The 19,246-nt window shown below is 58.0% G+C and overlaps 1 protein-coding gene across 1 annotated transcript in view; it reads right to left on the reverse strand.

Moving 5' to 3' along the window:
- Window positions 1-18,796, reverse strand: part of TGFBI (transforming growth factor beta induced) — a 31,525-nt gene extending 12,729 nt beyond the window's left edge. The window contains exons 1-7 of the mRNA XM_054567976.1: window positions 18,622-18,796; window positions 14,039-14,137; window positions 4,414-4,478; window positions 3,003-3,163; window positions 2,527-2,691; window positions 2,143-2,289; window positions 239-380 (exon numbers count right to left, since the gene is read on the reverse strand). Coding sequence (XP_054423951.1) covers window positions 239-380; window positions 2,143-2,289; window positions 2,527-2,691; window positions 3,003-3,163; window positions 4,414-4,478; window positions 14,039-14,137; window positions 18,622-18,755 — 913 coding nt within the window. The 5' untranslated portion in view covers window positions 18,756-18,796. The remainder of the gene's footprint in view (window positions 1-238; window positions 381-2,142; window positions 2,290-2,526; window positions 2,692-3,002; window positions 3,164-4,413; window positions 4,479-14,038; window positions 14,138-18,621) is intronic.
- Between the last annotated feature and the right edge of the window lie 450 nt (window positions 18,797-19,246).

The raw sequence follows: 19,246 nt of genomic DNA on the forward strand, positions 1-19,246 counted from the left end.
GACCTGCGTTGCTCTCCAGCTCTGCCTCCCTCCTCCGCCCAAGTACGTCCCTCGGCAAAGCTGGCCTGAGCCCGGATGCGCCCCTCCGGCCAGGGCCCTGCCCTGGCCTCTGCAGAGACCTGGCCGCCTGGAGCGACGGGACAGGATGCAGGCGGTGTGTGCACCTCAGATGGGAGCAGGCCTTGGGCTCAGTACGGCTGCCCCCATGAGGCGACAACATAAACTGAGGGATACTCACCTCTCAGGGCATCTGGGTCACCCAGGATCCGGTTCAAGGTCTCAGCAGGGATCTTCTCAAAGGCCTCATTGGTGGGGGCCAAGAAGGTGTACTGGCCGTCGCCCTCGAGCAGGGTGTTGAGCCCCGAGGCGGCCACAGCAGCCTGTGGGGGAGGGGAGAAGACGGAGCGTACCCTGAAGGCTCTGGCAATTTCCACGGACACACACGCGCCTCGCCGGGCCTCCCTCGGAGGCCTCCGGGCTTCAAGAGAAGCCCAAGATGAAAAGGGGGGCGGCACCACAGCGCACTTGCTACCCCGGCCGCCCATGGGGCCTTGCCCAGCCTGAGCCCAGCTACTGTGGCCACCTCTCAGGCGCTTCACATGCCTTCCCCCTCCCGCCTCCAGCCTGCGCCCCTGCCCTTCCCTGTCTTTGCTTCTGTGACTCCTCGTCCTTCTTTGGACTCTAACTAAAACGTCATTTCTCTAGGTAGTCAGTGTGACATTGCCTCACACCTCCACCTCACCTTGCCCTTGCCCCCAGGCAACGGGTCTGTTTGTTACACACACTGGCACAGCTCGCTGTCCTTCTCATGTTGCAATTAAATAGTTACTAGTAACGATGACTTGTGTGAGCCCTGTGAGTATAAGGGTCGTGTCACCTGTTGTCTACAGAGCAGCTAGAATGGCCTGAAAGCACAAACGGCCTCCCGCCGCCCTCAGGATGAAGCTGCAGTCCTTGGCCAGCTCTGCGCGCCCCGAAGGAGCGGCCCCGCCCCGCCCCCGCCTGGCCACACCCCCCTCCTCGGTCCTCGGCCCTCGGGCCCCACTGGCCTGCTGCTCGCCTCCGGGCCATCCGGAAAGAACACACCTGCCATGGAGGACAGGCATGTGCGTGTCTGGTTCACCTGACTACCCTTAGCATGTACAACACCTCCTGGGAAGCAGCAGGTACTTAAATACGTGCTCACAGAAGAAAAGATGGGTGTTAGGGAGAAGCAAGGAAGTCTGTGTGCCGAACCTACGCAGTAAGAGGTCCCTCAGTGGGGATGAAACGATGTTCCTCCAAAGATGCGCCACCCACTCTGTGGGAACATCGTTCCTGAATAGACTCCTGACCCGTGAGTGACCCGGAAGGAAAGCAGGAGAAGAGCCTTGGCAGCAGAGTCCCCAGGGCCCTCCTGAGCCGCCCCCTGGGCCCCTCAGTGCCAGAGCAGCCCGGGGGTGTTTGTCTCTGTGTGTTGGAGATCTCCAGGGGAGGAGCCGCCCCGCTCCCCACAGCATCCTTTGTGGTCAGGAAGTTCCTCTTGAATCAGGGCAAAAACCCTGACGGGGCGGCCCATATTCACTTCCTCTGGGCGGCCGTTGCCAAGAGGAACGCCCGCTTGCCCCTGAGCTGTAGGACAAAAGTCTGCTGGGCAGTGGGGCAGAGACCATCTTCTGGGGTCCCTCTCTGCTGGCCTGGGCTCCAAGGAAACACGGGTAGGGCTGGAGCAGGGGTCCCCTGGAAGGCACATGTCAAGAAGATCATGCAGCCCGACTGGCCATATATTCTAGTCCCATGTGTGGGAACCACCGCCTGGGAGGAGGTGTCCCAAGCCCTGGAGTCCATGGGGCAGGTCTGGCCACTTGGAGGACCTTGACCTGCTGCAGCCACAAGCCACTGAACTTTCCAGAGAGTCAAGGAAAGGAAACCTTCACACAGGAGAAGATGGGCTGGGGGGTTTACGGCTTGTGACCACGTTGTTCCCTTGGGGCCAAGCGGAGGGTCCGGTTAACGGATTCTCCATATTCATGGCTTTTAGAGGAACGTGTTCTGTGTCCCCTAAACGCCCGTGAACATGGAGAGGCCCTCGGCTCCTCCCGCAGAGGCAGCCCCTCTTGGGAGGCAGTCTGGGCTGGGCCCCCGCCTGGGGCAGTGCCTCACCCGAAGGGTCTCGAAGGTGTCCTCGATCTCGATGATCTGCTGGATGCTGTTGGTGGTGGTGGAGATGACCTTGTCAATGAGGTGCACCACCCCATTGGTCGCATGGTGGTCGGCTTGCAGCAGCCGGGCACAGTTGACGGTCACGATCTGCCCAGAGAAGCAGAGAGGACGAGTGGTTAACCCACAGAAGCGCCGACTCGAAGCCCCAGGCAGAGAAGCCCCCGCGCAGCATGTGGGTTCCACGGGCTGTGGGACTGGGGGCCCGAGGAGAAGCAGGTGCAGGAGGCAGAGGGTTATCTGCAGCTTGCGCCACCTGCGGGACCAGCCCTCAGACGCCAGCCCCGCCGTGGGCGCAGGCAGTGCCGTGTCTCGGGGACGCCCTACCCCGTTGGGATAGTGGTGGATCTGGATGTCCGAGTTCTGGTACATGGAGGTGAGGGCCAGGCCGTGTTTCAGCTCGTCCGTCAGGACCCGTCTGTTCACCATGTGGTAGCGAAGGGCGTTCAGCAGCTCGATGTTGACATTGCTCACCAGGGAGTCCAGCACTTCCTGGGAGGAAGGTCAGTGTGGCGTTTAGGGGGCTGCAGACCTCAGGCTCGAGAGCTGGGGCATTGCTACCCTGGCCAAGATGCTCTGCAGCCTGGGTGACCCAGGCCTCCATTCTGCCAGGACCCCTCCTCAGAGGACACTGCGGTGGCCTGTCCAACTGGAAGAACCCAGTGAGGTCTGTTTTAGCCTGAGGCCCTGGCTTGTTTCCTGAGACAGTGGGAAATCCCTACAGAGTCTCGTCCTTCATGCCCACCAGCCCACCCGCCTGGGGAGTAAGGCAAGAGCCCCTGGGCAGAGGGAGGTCGTCTCACAGCCGGCAAGGAGTTCCAGGCCTCGTTGCTGGGGGCGAAGATGGTGAAGCTGCCGGGCCCCTCCATCTCGGGCCTCAGCCTCTCAGTGCGGTCCGTGTACAGCTGAGTGGTGGTCGAGCCAACGACTCCCAGCGTCTCGTAAAGGTTTGAGAGCGGGAGGGCTGCAGGGGCGGAAGACGGGGTAGGGGCGGGCTGTGAGGCCACCCCCAGTGGACCATGCCCTTCCCTGTCGCAGGGAGAGGGTGGCACATCTGCAGGAAGGGGCCTGGGAAAGGCCCGGAGACGGCCTGCCAGCGGGGGCCTAAAGCTTGTGGCGCGCCTCTTAACAGCACTCGGTCAAAGGCCTCCCTACTGGAACTCGACCAACTGGTAATGTTTAATCATTTTAACCACATCAGAGCAAAGCTTCAGTCCCCAGGCACTGAGATGATACAGGCAGGAATGTACACCAGATACAGATATCCTGACAGATTCATCTAATTGTTGAAACTGGTTCCCGGAATGAAAGAACCGCACGGATCTTCGAGACGCTCTGCGTATTTACGAGTAGCTGAGGAGGGCTGTCCCTCGCACACTGAGCTTGCGGTTCGTGGCCCAGGCCGTGACCCTCAGGCTCAGAGGTGGGCTCCCCTATTCCAAGGTCATGCGCCTTCCCCATCCCACATTCCCACCTGCCCTTCCACGTAGGCCAGGAAGGCCAGGGCCCGGCCCGTGCCGACCACACCCTGTGGTGACCCTGGCGTCCACCAAACGGGCCCCTTTCCTTTCAAGTTTTGGTCTCATATTCTCAACTAATAAAATAGCACATACTTCAAAATTTACAAAAAATCTCCTCTGCACAGTCCCTGGTGGTGTATGGGAACTAACAGGAAGGCTCTGATGACATTCACAGGTGCCACGCAGTCCTTGGCCCCATGTGGCCTTTCGCGGCACCTTTGCTGACTGGGGATAAGCCCGCCTGGCCTGCCGCTCCCCTCGCGACAGAACCCCAATGCAGCAGGTTTCTGCGGAGCGAGGCGGTGTCCCCAGCCCAGTGGAGGCCACGGCCGTCCTGTCTGCTCTCTAGCACGCGGGTCAGGAAACTGGCTGTGTTTAGAATCACTCCCAGCCAGGGCTGACAAGGTCTGAGCCTTCGAGCCCGGGCAGGTCAGGGCTGGAGCCTGTTCCCCTGCGGGTTAAGGAAGTCGGCTTGAACAGGAAGGGCCCCACGGGGAAGTCAGTCTGCGGCGTCTGTCCTCTGGCCCTGACATGGAGCCTGCAGGCCAGAGGCACACGGGGCTGGGGGGCTGGGGGCAGCCCGCCCAGCCCCATCCCTCGGGCCCCACTCAGACCCGGCTGCCTTTGTGTGGCTGTGTATCTCCCCCACCTCTGCCCTCCATCCGCACTCACCGGCAAGGCCTGGCTCACTCACCTGCGGGACAGCCCTTCTCTCCCAGGACCTTTTCGTACCCGGGACAGCACTCGTAGCTGATGACTCTGCAATGAGACGCACACAGGGAGCATTAAGCAGGGTGTCCCCCTCCTCACAACAGCAGCCCTCTCCCCAGGAAGAATGGCCTCTGTTGACAAGGAAGGGAAACGGCGGGTGGTCGTTCACTAAGACACACTCATGGCTTTCATTGGCAAGGAGCTGGTCACTCCTCCGCTCTGTAGAAATTCCTGACAGCTGCCAACTGGGAAATGGTCAGGGGACAGTGGCAGCATATTCAACAGCAGGATTTGAAAAATACGTCAAGGCCTTATCTCTGGTGTAGTTCCCAGGGACCCAACAGTTGGTGCTCCTGAGAGGCAGCAGGGAGGGCTAGAAAGAGCCTCGACCTGTCCCGGCTCTGCGGCTGCCGCTGACTCCTTGGCCCCGCCCGGGAACAGCCCCCCCCCCCCCAGCCTCTGGGTCGCAGTTCCCTCATCTGTGACACACACGTGCGCACTGTGTGATGGTGGCTGGAATAAATCTCTCATGTCCTTCTAGCTCTCCGGCTTAATAACCAAGGAGGAGGACAGTGTGTATTGATCAAGGTTTTCTCAGTTTTCACAATCAAACTTTAAAAATTAAAATGAAAACAAAGCTCCTTTTATCAAGACGCTGTAAAAATTTTTTACATTAAAAACATTTTAATCAATGAAAACGTTTGTATGGTTTCAAATTGAAAATATGCAAAGGATTATACAGTAAAGTGTTCTCCCTCCGCCCCGATCCCTCAACCATCCCGTCCACCTTTCTGGGGGCAACCAGCATTGCCAGTTTGCGAGAGTCTATTTGGAGGAAGGAGCCTGGCAGGATGCAGTTGGAAACTTTGACATCGCTTGGCAGAGAAACTTACAAACTTCTCTTCTCACTCAGACCTGTCCATCGCGGAACATTTACCTCCTTCTGGACGTATGGAACACAGAGCTTCATCTAACCCCATATTCTGGGGAAGCCCCAAGACTGTCAAATATCATTGCAAGGAAGTAGGTGTTCCCTCTTTAAAAAGTTTTTTTATATTCAATTCATTGGGGGTAATATTGGTTAATAATATGTAGGTTTCAAGGGTACAATCCTATGATATGGGATCTGTATATCGCATTGTGTGTCTACCACCCAAAGTCAAATCTTCTGCCACCATCTATGTGGCCCCCTTTCCCCTTTACGCCACCCCCACCCCCTAAGGCCACCCCACACTGACAATGTGAGCACAGCCCCTCCTCGGCAGCTCAGAAACCAGATGCAATCAGCCACGTCCTCCCCCGCTTCCTTTCTTACACGCGGACGTGCGCTTTGAGACAGTGGAGAACCCAGAATGCAGCGGGTTTTACGGGCTCTGCCAACAACTGCTCAGGGCCGGGCTAAGGAATGACGCCACGAGACGGGGCAGGCGGATGGGGAAGCAAGCGGGTTTTGCCGCGCGCACAGAGCGTGGCGCGCTCTCAGTGAACCCCGACACTCCGCCCTGACTAACAATCCCACCGGCATTGTCTCAGGAAAGCCCTGGTGGGTCATGAGAGGATGAAGCCTGGTTCGCCTGTGATCCCAGGTGGTGGCCGAGACAGGCTGGGTAGGGCTCCCACGCGGCCATGGAGCTACAGTGTCATTGGCAGACACGCTTCTCACCCCCCGCCCCCGCCCCCCCAGGATCTGGCTGAGAAGTGACAAGCCACATACACTCTTCTTCGCCCGGTGCTCTTCATCTTCCCGCCGTTCCCGGCCCCCTTTTCTCCAGCCCCCCTCCACCCTGCTCCTTTCTAGCCTTGCATCCCTGTGCTTGTGAGGGCTAAACCGGCTGCTCCTCCGGACTCTGCTTGACTGACCCACAATTTCATCTTTCAAAACTGAAGCAAAACTCGATTGATACTCAACCTTTCAAAGGCAGTGTGGCATAACAGAATTAAGTACGAGCATTAGGAGACTTGGTGTGTGATCCATCAGTAAGTAGCAAGGTGACTTTTAAAGTTCATTCTCTCTCTGAGGCTCGGTTTCCTGGTCTGTAAAATGGGACAAAGTTAAACGGGATGATCTCTAAGTTTCCTTCCGATCTCATGCTCACAATTCTAGTCAGTGGCATTGTTTCTAGGGGCAGGGAATCTCTGAAAGAAGGAGAGAGCCAGCCTCTCCCAGCTAAACCCGGGGGAGCGCCAAGCCTTGAGCCCACAGGACCAGGGGACCAGGGCCCACGTGCGGGACCCCAGGCTTTCTCTGACAAATACCAGCGTTCTGTGGCTGGGGCAGGGAGTGGGGATTAAGACAAGTCCCCGAAGGCTTAGGTTTTTTCCAACAGTGCCCGGGTGACATTCCATGAAGCTGGAGAAGCACAGTTGGAGGATGAGTCTTCCCCTCAAAGCCTCCCTTATTTCTGGGGACCCCTGTGCACACGGGTGCTACACACTCCGTGCCTCGAGGCCCCCAGCCCTGCCGGCCCTGGTGAGCCACGTGAGTCACCAGGAGAAGACTCTTCTTCCAGGGTGTTAAAACCTGAGTTCCATCCCATAAAACCACAAGAGAGTTCAACAGCTCAGGGGCCCTCATCAGGATTTCACTGAGGACAAAAGAAAAACAACCCCCAAGTGTTGACGGGTTCCTGCGGTCAAGTGTGTGAGTGTGCATGTGTGTGTGCGGAAGGGAAGTGGTGAGGATGACACAGGAGAATGCAGGGCGGGGAGGAGGGGCAGCGCACGGCAGAAGGCTCTCAGCGAGAAGGACACTTGGGGGGAATCAGGACGCTGCAAGGGCCTTGAGGGGCAGGGGCTTCTGAAGACCACCGCTGGGGTGGGGTGGATCTAGGGCTCTCCTCAGATTTCAGCAAGTCCGGTCCTTTCCCGGTGCTCTTGTCAACGCGCTTACTCGGGGGAGAGCAGGCGGATTTGCAGAGTTTGACAGCGAGAGGACACGGGCGCTGTCTCCCACGTGATCAGCGCTGCCCCTCGTCAGCATTCGCTGTGCCTCTCCAGGTGGGCTCGCCGCGCCCGTGTTCCCCAGCACGCTCCCCCCCGCAGGGCCTCAGTGCCCCAGCTGAAGCCTTCCTCCTGGTTCTGGGCCAGGGCGCTTCCTCCCGCTCCTCTCACCCTGCTAACAGCCTCTGCCTGCCCTGCCCTCCGGCCGCCCAGTCCCGACCCCTGGCGCTCTCGAGGGGAGCAGGGGCCCCCGGGCCTCTCCGCCCGAGCCTGGCAGCCCAACGGGCTGAGATGCCACCATGGCTGGTGGCTTCCCTGCTGCCAGCTGCCCCCACAATTGCCGCTCTCCTCGGACCCTGCCTGCATGGGCCCTGAGCAGCAGAGAGCAGCTGGAAACTGGAGAGCGAGAAGACAGCCCGTTGGGACAATCTTGACGGGATCTTTTTGGTCAAGCAGCCTCTGTTCTCAGCCTGGTGTGCGGCCCTGGCCCTGGCCCTGGCCCTGGCCCTGGCGAGAACACCGTGCTGCGGGGAGATGGGGCTGGGGCAGCCACAGGTGGCGGGCCTGATGCCATCTCTCTAGGATGAAGGCAGCAAAGGGTGGAGACCACGGGGACCCCTGGCTGTGTCTCCCCAGTTCCTGGGCTTCCCTGCGCAGAGAGGACCAAGTTGTTGGTCTTTGAGTCAAATCCCATCCGCAAAAGCCGTTCTAATGAAAGGCGCCTGGCTCTCCTTGGCCTAACACAGTCCAAGAAGTAAAAACCTCGGGTCAGGAAAAGCATGTCCTCGAGGGCACTGAGACACTGGGTTACTGTTCCAGCTCCCCCGGCCAGAAGGACAATTTGAGGAAGAAAGTGAGGGAAAGTGCCTGATTCAGGAGGTCCACTGGGGGAGAGTCAAACATAGTGTCAATCCAAGGTCTAAGATGCTCAGGAAGCTCCCCTCCCGCCCCCTCCACAATTTCTACTCATGATTGAATTAAGAGAGAATTATTGGTGTTTCCCCAAATAATTTTCCAAGGAGCTAATAAAATAAATTAAAACAATCACTCTTGCCCAAGTATGCTTCGTGCTTTTGGCCGGCTATTGTGGCTGTAAATACCCCAGAGATGAACTAGACTTTGGATGGAGGTGGAGCAAGGAACAGGGCCTAGAGCTGGTTTCCTGTGACAGAAGGTAAACCATTCAGCATGTCAAGATTTCCAAGAGGAGTCGCAGAGCAAACACAGACCATGTTGTCTAGACAGTCAGCGTGCCCCACAGACTGGCTGCCTGGAGGGGTTCATTTTCTGTGCTGCTGGCCTTGGAAACACAGCTGAGCTTTCTTGGGCCTCCCAGGAGAAAATCAAAACGTTGAGCCCGCTAGTGAAAACGGGCTTGTTTTAACCTCCTGTCCATCCCCCAAGGCTCCGCCACTACCCCATGCCTCAGGGAGCGGCTTGGTTAGTGTGAGACTGTCTTCAGAAGACGTAGTTGCGCTCGCCCGTGGCAACCTGTGCGCGGTGCGGGGCGTTCTGGGGGCTCCTGGATGCTGGCCATGTCTCCTCCCTTCCGTGCCCTTCCTCCTCTCAGTGGGGGTGGTGGGGAGGCCCCTGTAGCAGGGGATCAGAATGACACCAGCCTGGGGGCGAGCAACCGGGAGAAGGCTGGTGACTCTGGGTCAAATGGCCTCTGCTGACGCCGAGAAGGCCCCCTCCCTGGGGCGCAAAGCCACGGGCTGTAGGGCAGCAGGCAGCAACCTGGGGCCACACGCCCAGGCCCGACAGGGCTGCTCACTGGGGGCTCACTGGCATTAGGCGCTAGGCTTCCTTCTCCCTGGGGGCAGCAGAGCAGAGCCAGGAAGCCGACCTCCCCCGCTGACCAGCAGGTTGCCGAGGCTTCCTGGGCCTCAGTCTCCCCCTCCCTAAATGGGCTGATGCCCATACTGATCTGACAGGGTAATTGTCAGGACAGAAGGAGTTCACACAGAAAAGTCACTTAACAGATGCTGGACATTTACTAAGTGCTCAGTTGTTGAGCTGCTTCATTAACAACTCCAGGTATAAACTTTAAAATTCAAGTGAGGTTCATTAATTTCATTAAAAGTAATGTCCTACACCGGCCGGGGCCTCCATTCGTTCCTCATTGCAGCTATAACAAATTTGATTTTAGGAGCTTAAAACAACACACATTTATGATCTTACAGCTCTGGCCTCAGAAATTGGCCTTCGGGGGCTAAAAGCAAAGGCTGCGCTCCCTCAGGAGCCTCTCGGGACAGAGCCACTCTATCTTTTCCAGCGACTAGAGGCCGCCTGTATTGCTTGGCTTGCGGCTGCATCACTCCCGCTTCAGTTTTCATTGTCACATGTCTGTCTGCTTCTGACTCTGCCCCTCCTGCCTCCCGCTTACAGGGGCCCCTAGGGTTACATCAGGCTGGCCTAATAGTGCTGGATAATCTCCCCCTCTTGAGATCCTTAGCTTAATCATATCTGCAAAGTGTCATTTTCCTTGTAAGGGAAATGTCCACAAGGGCGTCTTTCGGGGTCCACCACAGGGCCTTACCCCAGATGGTACATGGATTCATGAAAACACTCAACAGAACAAAGTTCCACATCAGCTAAGCTGCCACCTAGGAGTTTGCAGAGTGGGACGGTACCTTCAGGAAGCCCTGCACCACAGAGACATTTGGCGGACCCCTGGTGTGGGCTGCATGTCAAATCTCAGCTATTTCAGCACAGATTACCCATGGGTCCCAGCAGGCAGGACAGCGACTATGAAACAGGGAAGGAGGGACTGGTGCGGGTCTGGGGACAACCTGGCCTCCCTAGATGGCTCGTCACCGTCCTCTTCTTTCTCCTTTTGGGACGAAAGTTGTGGGATACAGGACAGGGAGGACAAGGAGGCTCTTCTGCAGCCTGACTGCAGTGACCCTGGCTGCCCTGCCAGCAGACGGGCAGCTCGGCCATCCACCCGCGGCTTCGGGGAGAGGCCCGTTCCTGCGCTGGAGCAGCACTGGCATCTCAGCCCCGGGGCAAAGCGCCGCTCGCCGCTCGAGAAAGGGGAGTGTCCTGCCCGCTCATCTTGGCTCTGGAGAAGGGCTACTGCGCTCGTGAAATGTGTTGCTTTTGAAACAACTTCAAGGCTCCTGGAATGGACAGCTGCCACTCCAACGAGTCAGCTCCCTGGCCTCCAGGTGCCACGTTTACGATGTCTGAGCTCCTGCGATGGCTGTGACAGCCCCATGACGTCAGCCCCGACTTGGCTGTGAACTCGGCCTCCCTCGCACTGGGGTCTGCACAAAGGACGCCTGTGGGGAGGCAGCGAGGCTTCGGACCACAGCTTCCTGCACCACCACTCAGGCCACTGCGCGTAAAAATGCCGTGGCTGCTGACCAGACAGACTGGGGCCTAAAACCTGAGTGGCAAGCCGGCTCCCTCAGGGCTCCCATTGTTTGGTTAGCTATTGTGTTGCTCTGGTGCTGCTTAGGGTCTGAAATAAAAGCGAACTGAAATCGCCAAGTAATAAAATTCATTCAAGTCACTAAAGAGAGGCCCACCAGCAACCTCTTCCAGTAGTAAAGCCCACATGTTGGCTTGACAAACAGCACCAAAGACTCCAGTTCTTCTCTTATAGGAAAAGCTGGGAAGTTACTGTCTGAGGACAAGGCAGTGTCCCCTGAGGGGAGTGCTAAGGTGGCATGTCCCCTCCCTCCCTCCATGGAGGTGGCTCCAGGCTCCTGGGTCTCTCTGCGATCTGACACTACCAAGTCTACACACCGCCCCCCCGCCCCACATGTTGGCTTTCAAGTTCAAGTTGTCCTTGGTCTTGGGCCCTTGGTGACCTGTGCTTCTCCTTCTCTGTGACACCGTGCACTTCTGCTCCAGCCTCTTCCCTGGAGTCTTGCTGAGAAAGTTCCCAGGGCCCAAAGTGGCCCCGCACTGAGGCAGTCTCCCCCAGCCTCCCCTGCTCCCCATTTCGCAGTCTGGTCCTCACCCACACAAATGTACATAGGGACCCGTTCTCACCAGGGTGACATCAACTCCAGCCAGCACAGCTCCCTCCTCCTCCCTGCCCAGCCACCCACGGCATTTAATTCCTGGGGCTCGGGCAGCAGCTCTGACATGGGTCTCCGCATGGCTGCTCTTTCTCAGCGCCTGTGGGGACACCGGACAGCGGCTCTCCCTGTCCTTCCCTGGCTGCTCTGGGCCTCTACCGACTCAGTGCCACCCTCCCGACACGCACATGACATTCCAGGAAGGGACCCTCTTATCCCAGATCACGAAGCTTTGTACCACCCCACGTCTTTCTATCCTCATTCCCTCTTTTGAAGCTGCCCAATGCCACGGCCCCTTTGGAGAGCTGAACGCGCCTATCGTCCCCTCTGGCCTGTAAGGCCGGGGCGGTGGCCGGGCCCTGGCCCTGGGCTCTGGGGCCTGGCCTGCACACGGCGCTTTCCGCACCCGCACCCCACCCATCTGTTCCTTGTCCCAGCGCCCGGGACGCCCTGCACGCACTGGTGTGAGGGGGCTGCACCGTGACAGGGCCACCCTCTGCAGGTCAGGCCTAGCTAGAGGGGAGGGCCGGGCCACCAGGACATTTGCCGGCGCACCGCTGTGCCTGGCACCCAGATGGGGAAGGACGCAGGTGCAGGCGCCAGTAAGCCAGGGCGACTCACCACCAACAGCAGTGGCAGCCTGGGGACCATGGGGAAGCGTTACCGGACTGCTGTTAACTGCCCAGGCAAAGGCCTCCATGAGGGCCAGTTGGGATACCGTGGCCAATGTCGCTCTATTGCCGGCTTGACGTCATGAGCAGGTCCATTTTAGGGAAGCCTGCGCTGACGCAGAGGTAGAGCCCTTTGAGACCCAGGATCCGGGTCTGCTCAGTACTGACGCTTGGGTTGTCTTCTAAGAAGCAATTATATGGGGTCTGGCTTGGTGTTTAAGTAATTGTTTATTTGAGCACATAATGTATGCACATGGGAAAAATCAGAGTACTAAAGGTATTCCTTTTTTCTTTAATCTTCATCTGAGGATCGTTTATTAATTTTAGAGCAAGAGGAAGGAAGAGAGAGAGAGAAAAAAAGAAACATCCATGTGAGAAAGAAACACTGATTGGTTGCCTCCCATATGTTCTCCAACCGGTGATCAAACCCACAATCTAGGTATATGCCCCGACTGGGAATCGAACCCGCATCCTTTTGGTGTACAGGATGATGTTCTAACCAATTGAGCCACCAAGCCAAGGTCTTTTTTTTCTTTCCTTTTCTTTTTACTTTTCTTTTCAATTTGAGCACCCCGAAAGGATCTGTGGTCCAGAATCTGCATAATCTCTTTTGTCCACAGCAGCACGGACTATCCCTGGGTGTTTGTTCGTGATCCTGGGAGGTGTGTCCTCTGAGCTCACTCAGCCCTTGGCTTTGGAGCTGGGCTTGGGCAAGTGGGGAGCCGGCTGTCACACCGGCCCGTCACAGGCTCCCAGGGAGCTGCTGGCTTCTCCCCAGCTCTCAGCCGTGACCCCTAACTTCCCTGGATTCACACTAGGATGGATAATTGACTAACATAATAAGGATTACAGTTGGGATATTTATTTCCATGTACATTTTAAAGAGAGAGCATTTGACCTTCCTTTAGTTGGTGATGAAACTGAAGGAGATATCTGCTCAAAAGCAATGTCACAAGCAACACTTTTAAAAACGCCTAACATGGGAAAGTGTTCAAGACAGTAGCTTAGAGCCTCATCGCCCTCCCATGAGGCAGACAAGAGGAGGGTCAGGCCCTCCCAAATGGCTCAGGAGGTGTCACACACACGTGTTCCTGTCTGTAGCAGAGAGCCAGCTTTGAGATCTGTTGACGGGTGGCACCCAAACAGATTAGGTTTCCCCGGGCTTCTGTTGGGACGTGCACACCACCCTGTTTGCACCAGGCAGCAGGTGGCCGGGAGAACGCGCCTCCCTGCACCTGGCAGAGGCACTGACAAGCCCGTCACCACTGGCCCGCGCCCGCTGGCACCCTCGCTCCTGTTTGTGTGGCCTAGATTTGCAAGGTCTAGTGGTGATGAGAACAGCAGGGAGCCTCTCACGTGCACTATTTCATTCAATCCTCTTAACAGTCCTGGACGTTTGTCCTGCTGTTATTTCCATTTTACAGATGAGGTAACTGAAGCAACTTGCCCAGGGAAGCGGCAAAGCCAGGGTTTGAATTAGGGAGTCGTGGCCTACGTTCTTACTCTGCTAGACAGACTGGTAACATGCATGTTTCTAGGCTCTCGCCGTCATTCTGGGACGTTCACCTCAGCGCTGCACGGCAGGGCTGGAGCACCAGCTCACCGAGGGGGTTTTCCTTCCCAGGGTCACAGGCTGGTGGCTTCTCCATAGTCATAGCATTGGTGTCATTTAGTGAGGAATAAGAAACGCACACACACTCCCGCCACATTCCATGCTCCCTGTCATCTCAAATCAGCCCTGAAAAATGTATCCAAGTCTCAGCGGGAGCCTTAAAAACGCAAAATACAACTGGCCAGCTTACCACCACTGCCACTCCCAGGCACACAGCTCGCTGGCACGTCTGCACGTGCGTCTGCCTCCCAGAAGGACCGCCGAGGCCGCCCGGGCCGAGGGTCCCTGCAGCGGGCTGGCACAGAGCCCAGCCCCCTTGCTGCCTGGTGGTCTTGGGTGGTCACACATACTCACGTGGATTTGCCACAGATTTTCCTCTGGTACCACTGCTTGCAGTTGGTGAAGTACTTCTTGTTGGTGCCGATGACCTTCTGCACAGCACACACGTTGGGGCTGCAAACAAAATAGTAGTGTTAGCAAGATGATCCGCACATCCGCCCACCTCCATGTCCTTCCCACCTGGCATGTTGGAACATTCTAGATACATAGAAGATACAGTCTTTTCAGTCTTGGTACCAGGAGGTGGCCTGGGGCACATGTTGATCCTCCTGACCTAGATTTCCACCACCCTCCTAGAAGTATCCCTCCAAACTAAAAACTGCCAAAGTGTATCACGCAGGGAGGGACATAATTTCTTCATGCAAGTATCCTTCTTTGACACTGACATTTGATAACAGAAGTAAAAGTGTCTTAAAAGTTTTGGATTGCATGTCACTGATTGAGAGAGCAAGCTAAGTAAAAGTCATGTGTTTGCTAAGTCAATGAAGTAACTTTCTGAGAAGGCCCCAGCCTCCTTTGCCTGTCCACCCCACACCGAGCCAGGACGCCCGCAGGCTCTCCGCTGGCATCCCAGTGCCACCGGCGGTGGCCTGCTGGCAGGAGGGGAGGCCAAGGTCGGGTCCCTGCGCCTCCCGGGCAGCTCCACGCACGGGCACACTCTGTGTCCCTAGACCGGCTGCTGGTTCCCAAACACAGCTGTCCACGTGCCACCCTGGAAGCATGAGGGCACGGCCGGCTGCTGTCAGGGCTTTCGTATGAGACCCCGTCCCACTGAACGCTCATTCATTCATACACAGGCCCCAGCTCAAGTCCCACTTCCCCCAGAAAGCCTTCTGGTGCACCAGGTGACACTCTTCTGTCTACTTCTGACCTGGGACATGCCCTCGTTTGACCCTGGGTAACAGACGGAATCCTAGAACTGATCAGGACGCATATATCTCCTCTCTTCCCTGCCTTTCAAAGAACCTTAATGGCAGGAGATCTGCCTGGTTCTTTCTTTTGTGTTCTGAACGGGGCCTAGGACCGGCCGGAGGGAAGGAGCATCTTGGGAATGAACGTGAGGGAACAGAATAAGAATACTGCTCCCAGGACCGCCTCGTTCAGGAGGCTCCTCAGTAGCTTTGGGGACAAGCCGAGGGCGAGCACCCGGGGTTGGGCTGAGGAGGCTTTCCCAGCGCCACGAGTTCTGCTTCTGCGGGTTGCACTCTGGGGTACCAAGTCCTGACCCAATCCGTGCCCAGGCCATGTGGTGGCGGGAGCTTCATTAGGCTCCTGGGGAAAGCAATTAGCTGTGGCCACGTGGTGACCCCCGGGAGGGGCTCGTCCTGAGCTGGAGGCAGGCAGTCTGTGTGGCTGAAGCGCAAGTCAGAGGAAAGCGAAGCGAAGAGGCTGAGGGCCCCCACACAAGCCCTGTCCGTGCCCAGGGAAGGCCAGGCACTGTTCTGTCACATCAGTTCCTCTGTTATGTGAAAATGCACTCAACAGGCATCATTTGACATGCATGGTATTTTTCAGGAAGGCATTGATAATGCAGTGAGGCCTATACCTGCCGCCCCAGGTCACTGGGGGACAGCACGCTGACCCTTTATTTCTCTGCCCCTGTGGCTGTCACCTCTTGTCCAGTGGTTCAGCAGGTAAAGATGAACGGTAAACGTCACCAAGTTGATGCAAGAAGCTGAGGGCCAGAGCAGTGAGGGCTGAAGAGGAAGCCCCAGGCTGGCAGGGAGGTGGCCCACGTCCCCTTAGTCCTGGCTCGGTTTGGCCAAGTGCCCGCAGTTCCCTGAGGATTCTAACAAGAAGGCACCTTGCTTCTGTTTGCTGTCCGCGAGTCACAGGCTACAGCAGTCCCCAGATGACCCCCGGAGACTTCCTGCTGGCCACACTCCAGCCCTGTAGGTGCGCAACCTCCAGAGCTCTTCTATCTGACCAAGCAGGAAACAATTACTGTCGAATCCCTGCAACTTCCCGTGGGCGTTTGGCAAATCTTCAGCGAGCGTCTCGTGAATGTGGCTCCCACATTCTTCTGTGGCGTGAGTTTCCACTGCTGCTGCCTTTTGAGACAGGAGCGGGGGCTGGGGCTCACTGTGACCCGCCCTGTCCCACCAGGGTGAGGGGCTGGGCTGTGCACACAGGAATTGATGCCGAAGTTTAATCGAAATGAGCAAGCCCTTTCTGGGCCTTCTGCCTCAAGCACGGCGGCTCTGCAGTTCAACTTGGACTTGAAAAGCAAGTGCTTCAGGAAATTCAGTCCAGTTTTGGTTGGTGTTGTTCGGAAGTGTGATTGCATTTTTACTTCTCTTTCAGTACTGTTTTTTCCTTCCCTATGGCAACACAGTCACAGCCGGGAGTAAAGCGACCGCGTCAAAGTCACTGCTCTCCCAGCGGCTCTCTGCGCTTGGACCGGGTCGTTCCGTCTCACTAAACTGCACTTTCTCCACCTGTAAAATGGGGCCAGGACCAGCGGCTGCAAGAGCGGTGATGGCAAGGCAGGGCTGCGCCCTGGCGGGGCCCGCGGCGCTTCCTTAAGGCAGCAGAGAGCTTTTTCTCCCCTTTTCACCACTGTTCACTTTGAATGAAGGGCTGGAACGTGAACAAGGTTATCCTTTCGCAAAGGGCACCACACCCAAGTGTCAGGCACGCAGCCCTGTGGTGTTTTCAGGGACAGTCAGAGCAAAGTAAACACAATTCCACCTGCCACTGTTTTGTCACAGTCCATCTGCCCGAGCATCTAGGCTTTACTGGGGGAGGGGTGCACATGTGACATCTTAGATCATTCTGCCCATCACAAATCACGACAGGCCTTCCTACGGCACTGCAGGAAGCTACCCAAGGGGGCCAGCCTGCAGGGGGACTGGGGACTGGGGTGGAGAGAAAGTTGATCTAATACCTGAAATTCATAATAAAGAGCATTTGCATTCAAAACAACAAATCTGTTTCCAGGCAGGTTAGTGTCTCCTCTGTGCTCGGACAGGAGGTTTGCTATAGAGGTGGTTCCCGGTGGAGCCTGGCAACACCTCTGGGGACGTCCCCTGCGCTGTGCACGGACCTTGTTCTAGGTGACAGGCTACCAGGGACTCGAGGGGCTTCTCTTACTCAGTGGCTAAGACACAGGAGGAACACACGCCCCCAGGCATGACTGTAACACGTGCCATTTGCAAGCAAGGCAGGGGGACCAAGGTGAGCTGGGCAGAGACAATGAGAAGGCCAGTTGCTACCATCTGGACTTTGATGCCTCATATTCCCCCCCTTCTCTCTGACCTGTCCCCTCACCCTTTTGAACCAGCCTAAGGCAAAGGCGATTCCTCCCCTTCCCTGAAGGCCCCAGGACATCGCTAGCACTCTCCTTCTCCTGGGAGGCACTGGGTCTGCAGCACAGCCTGGCTCCATTCCACTCTGCAGAGCGGTCAGACTCGCTCCCAGGGGTCCCTCTCCCTGCGGGCCTGGGCACCTGAAAGGCCGTGTAAGGGCAGAGGGCCGCAGGCAGAGGTGATAAGGGAACGACACCGAACCCCACAGCAGTCCGGGGGTGGGGGCCAAGGCTTCATCAAGTCCTATGAAGTCAACTCAGATCGCCCCTCGCAGTGAGTTGCGATCTGAGTGCAGACCTCCCTGGTCACCCGGTGGCAGGGACACTACGGGGGTGTGAAGGCCGGACCCAGCGGCATTCGGGCGGCTGCACGCTCTGCCCACACACGGTGTCCCCCGGGGGCGAGAGAGGGGTTGGCCCAACAGGGCCGGCAGGAGGCGGGCTACGTGTGAGCGGCGTGGCCTGGTCTGCGATGTAGACATGCTGCCCACCTCTGCCTGGGTTTGCCAAGGTCTTTACCAGGTCAGACCCTCTGCCTGGATGTGCCTTCTAAAGCCAACGCATCTTCTTATGCAGATACACCCCTAAGGAATATCTGCAATGACAATGTCCCAAATTTACAAACATAGCTATTGTTTTAAGAGAGACCCCAGTCCTGGCTCCGGCGTATATACTGCAGGGCCATGGGAAAGTGGTGTGTCCCCTCCAGACTCAGTTTCCCCATCTGTGCAATGGGTGTGAGGCCATGGAATTCTCCTGCTCTCCCTGCTGCAGGGGCGGAGATGCCACACTGCCTTTACTGCCCCTGCTGTGCCCAGAGAGCTCTGCCTACACCGAGGTGGTGGGCACAGGGCCAGGCCAGGTGAACAGGAACCTGGGGCCTTGGATACTACCAGCTCGTGTGGCTCCAGGGGCGCGCCTGGAGGTGCTGGACAAGGACCTGGCTAGGCTGGAATACGCGTTCTGTTGGGTGGGCTTCGTCTCTGCCTTGGCCAACTCCGCAAGGTGACTCGGGGCAGAGCTGCCAACTCCCCTGCTCTCCAGTTTGCTGGGAGGGGACGCGGAGAGCCCGGGCCGGGGGTCTCCTGCTCCTGGCCTGAGTCTGGGGTGGCGGGTCGGCTCTCCCGCCCCCGGCCTCCACAAAGCTCCAGCCGCTGGCTTTCCCTCCACCGCCCCCTCCCTCCCTCCACTGCGCGCAGGCAGGTCTCGCGGAGGAAGCGCCCCACGCCGCGGGCTTTGTCCCAGCGCCCCCAGCCCGCCCCAGCACCACCGCGGCGCGTGGCCGCCTTACCCGTGCTGCCGGCCGCGGAGCCGGCTGTGCTGCAGCACCAGCTGGTACGGCGACTTGGCGCGGCCCGCCACGGCGGCGGCGGGGCCCAAGGCCAGCGCCAGGGCGAGGGGCAGCAGCCGCACGAGGAGCGCCATGGAGCGGGGACGCGCACAGCGACGGCGGGCGGGCGGCGGGCAGTGAGGGCGCCTCCGCCGCGGCCCGGCTAATAAGCGGGCGGGAGGGGCGGGGAGGCCGGCCCGGCGGGCGGAGGGCGGGAGCCCCGGTGCCTCCCCGCCCCCGGCCCCTGCCCGCCGCCCAGTCCTCCCTCCCCTCCCCAGCCCGCTTCCTGGCACCGAGGCTGCAGGTCCCGGGAAAGGAGAGGCTCTCCGTACACCGCACTCCCTCGTGGAGCCTGCCGGGCCCTGGACCCGAACATCTTCCACTGGCCTTGAGGCTACAAACCCCTGCCCGAAGTGGGGGAGCCAACGCTGAGCCCCACGACACTGTCCCCGGCAGGCTTGCCTCGCATTCCTGGAGCGCCCCTCTGTCCCCCAGGCTCGCTCACTGAAAGATAGACAGGGACTAAATTTTACGGTTGACAGAAGCCCAAAGAATGTAAACTGCTCTTGGAAACCCTGGAGAAGGG

Source organism: Pteronotus mesoamericanus, unplaced genomic scaffold (genome assembly GCF_021234165.1).
Source record: "Pteronotus mesoamericanus isolate MK-2021 breed Mesoamerican mustached bat unplaced genomic scaffold, CSHL_Meso_final contig_2, whole genome shotgun sequence".
NCBI classification, from domain to species: Eukaryota; Metazoa; Chordata; class Mammalia; order Chiroptera; family Mormoopidae; genus Pteronotus; species Pteronotus mesoamericanus.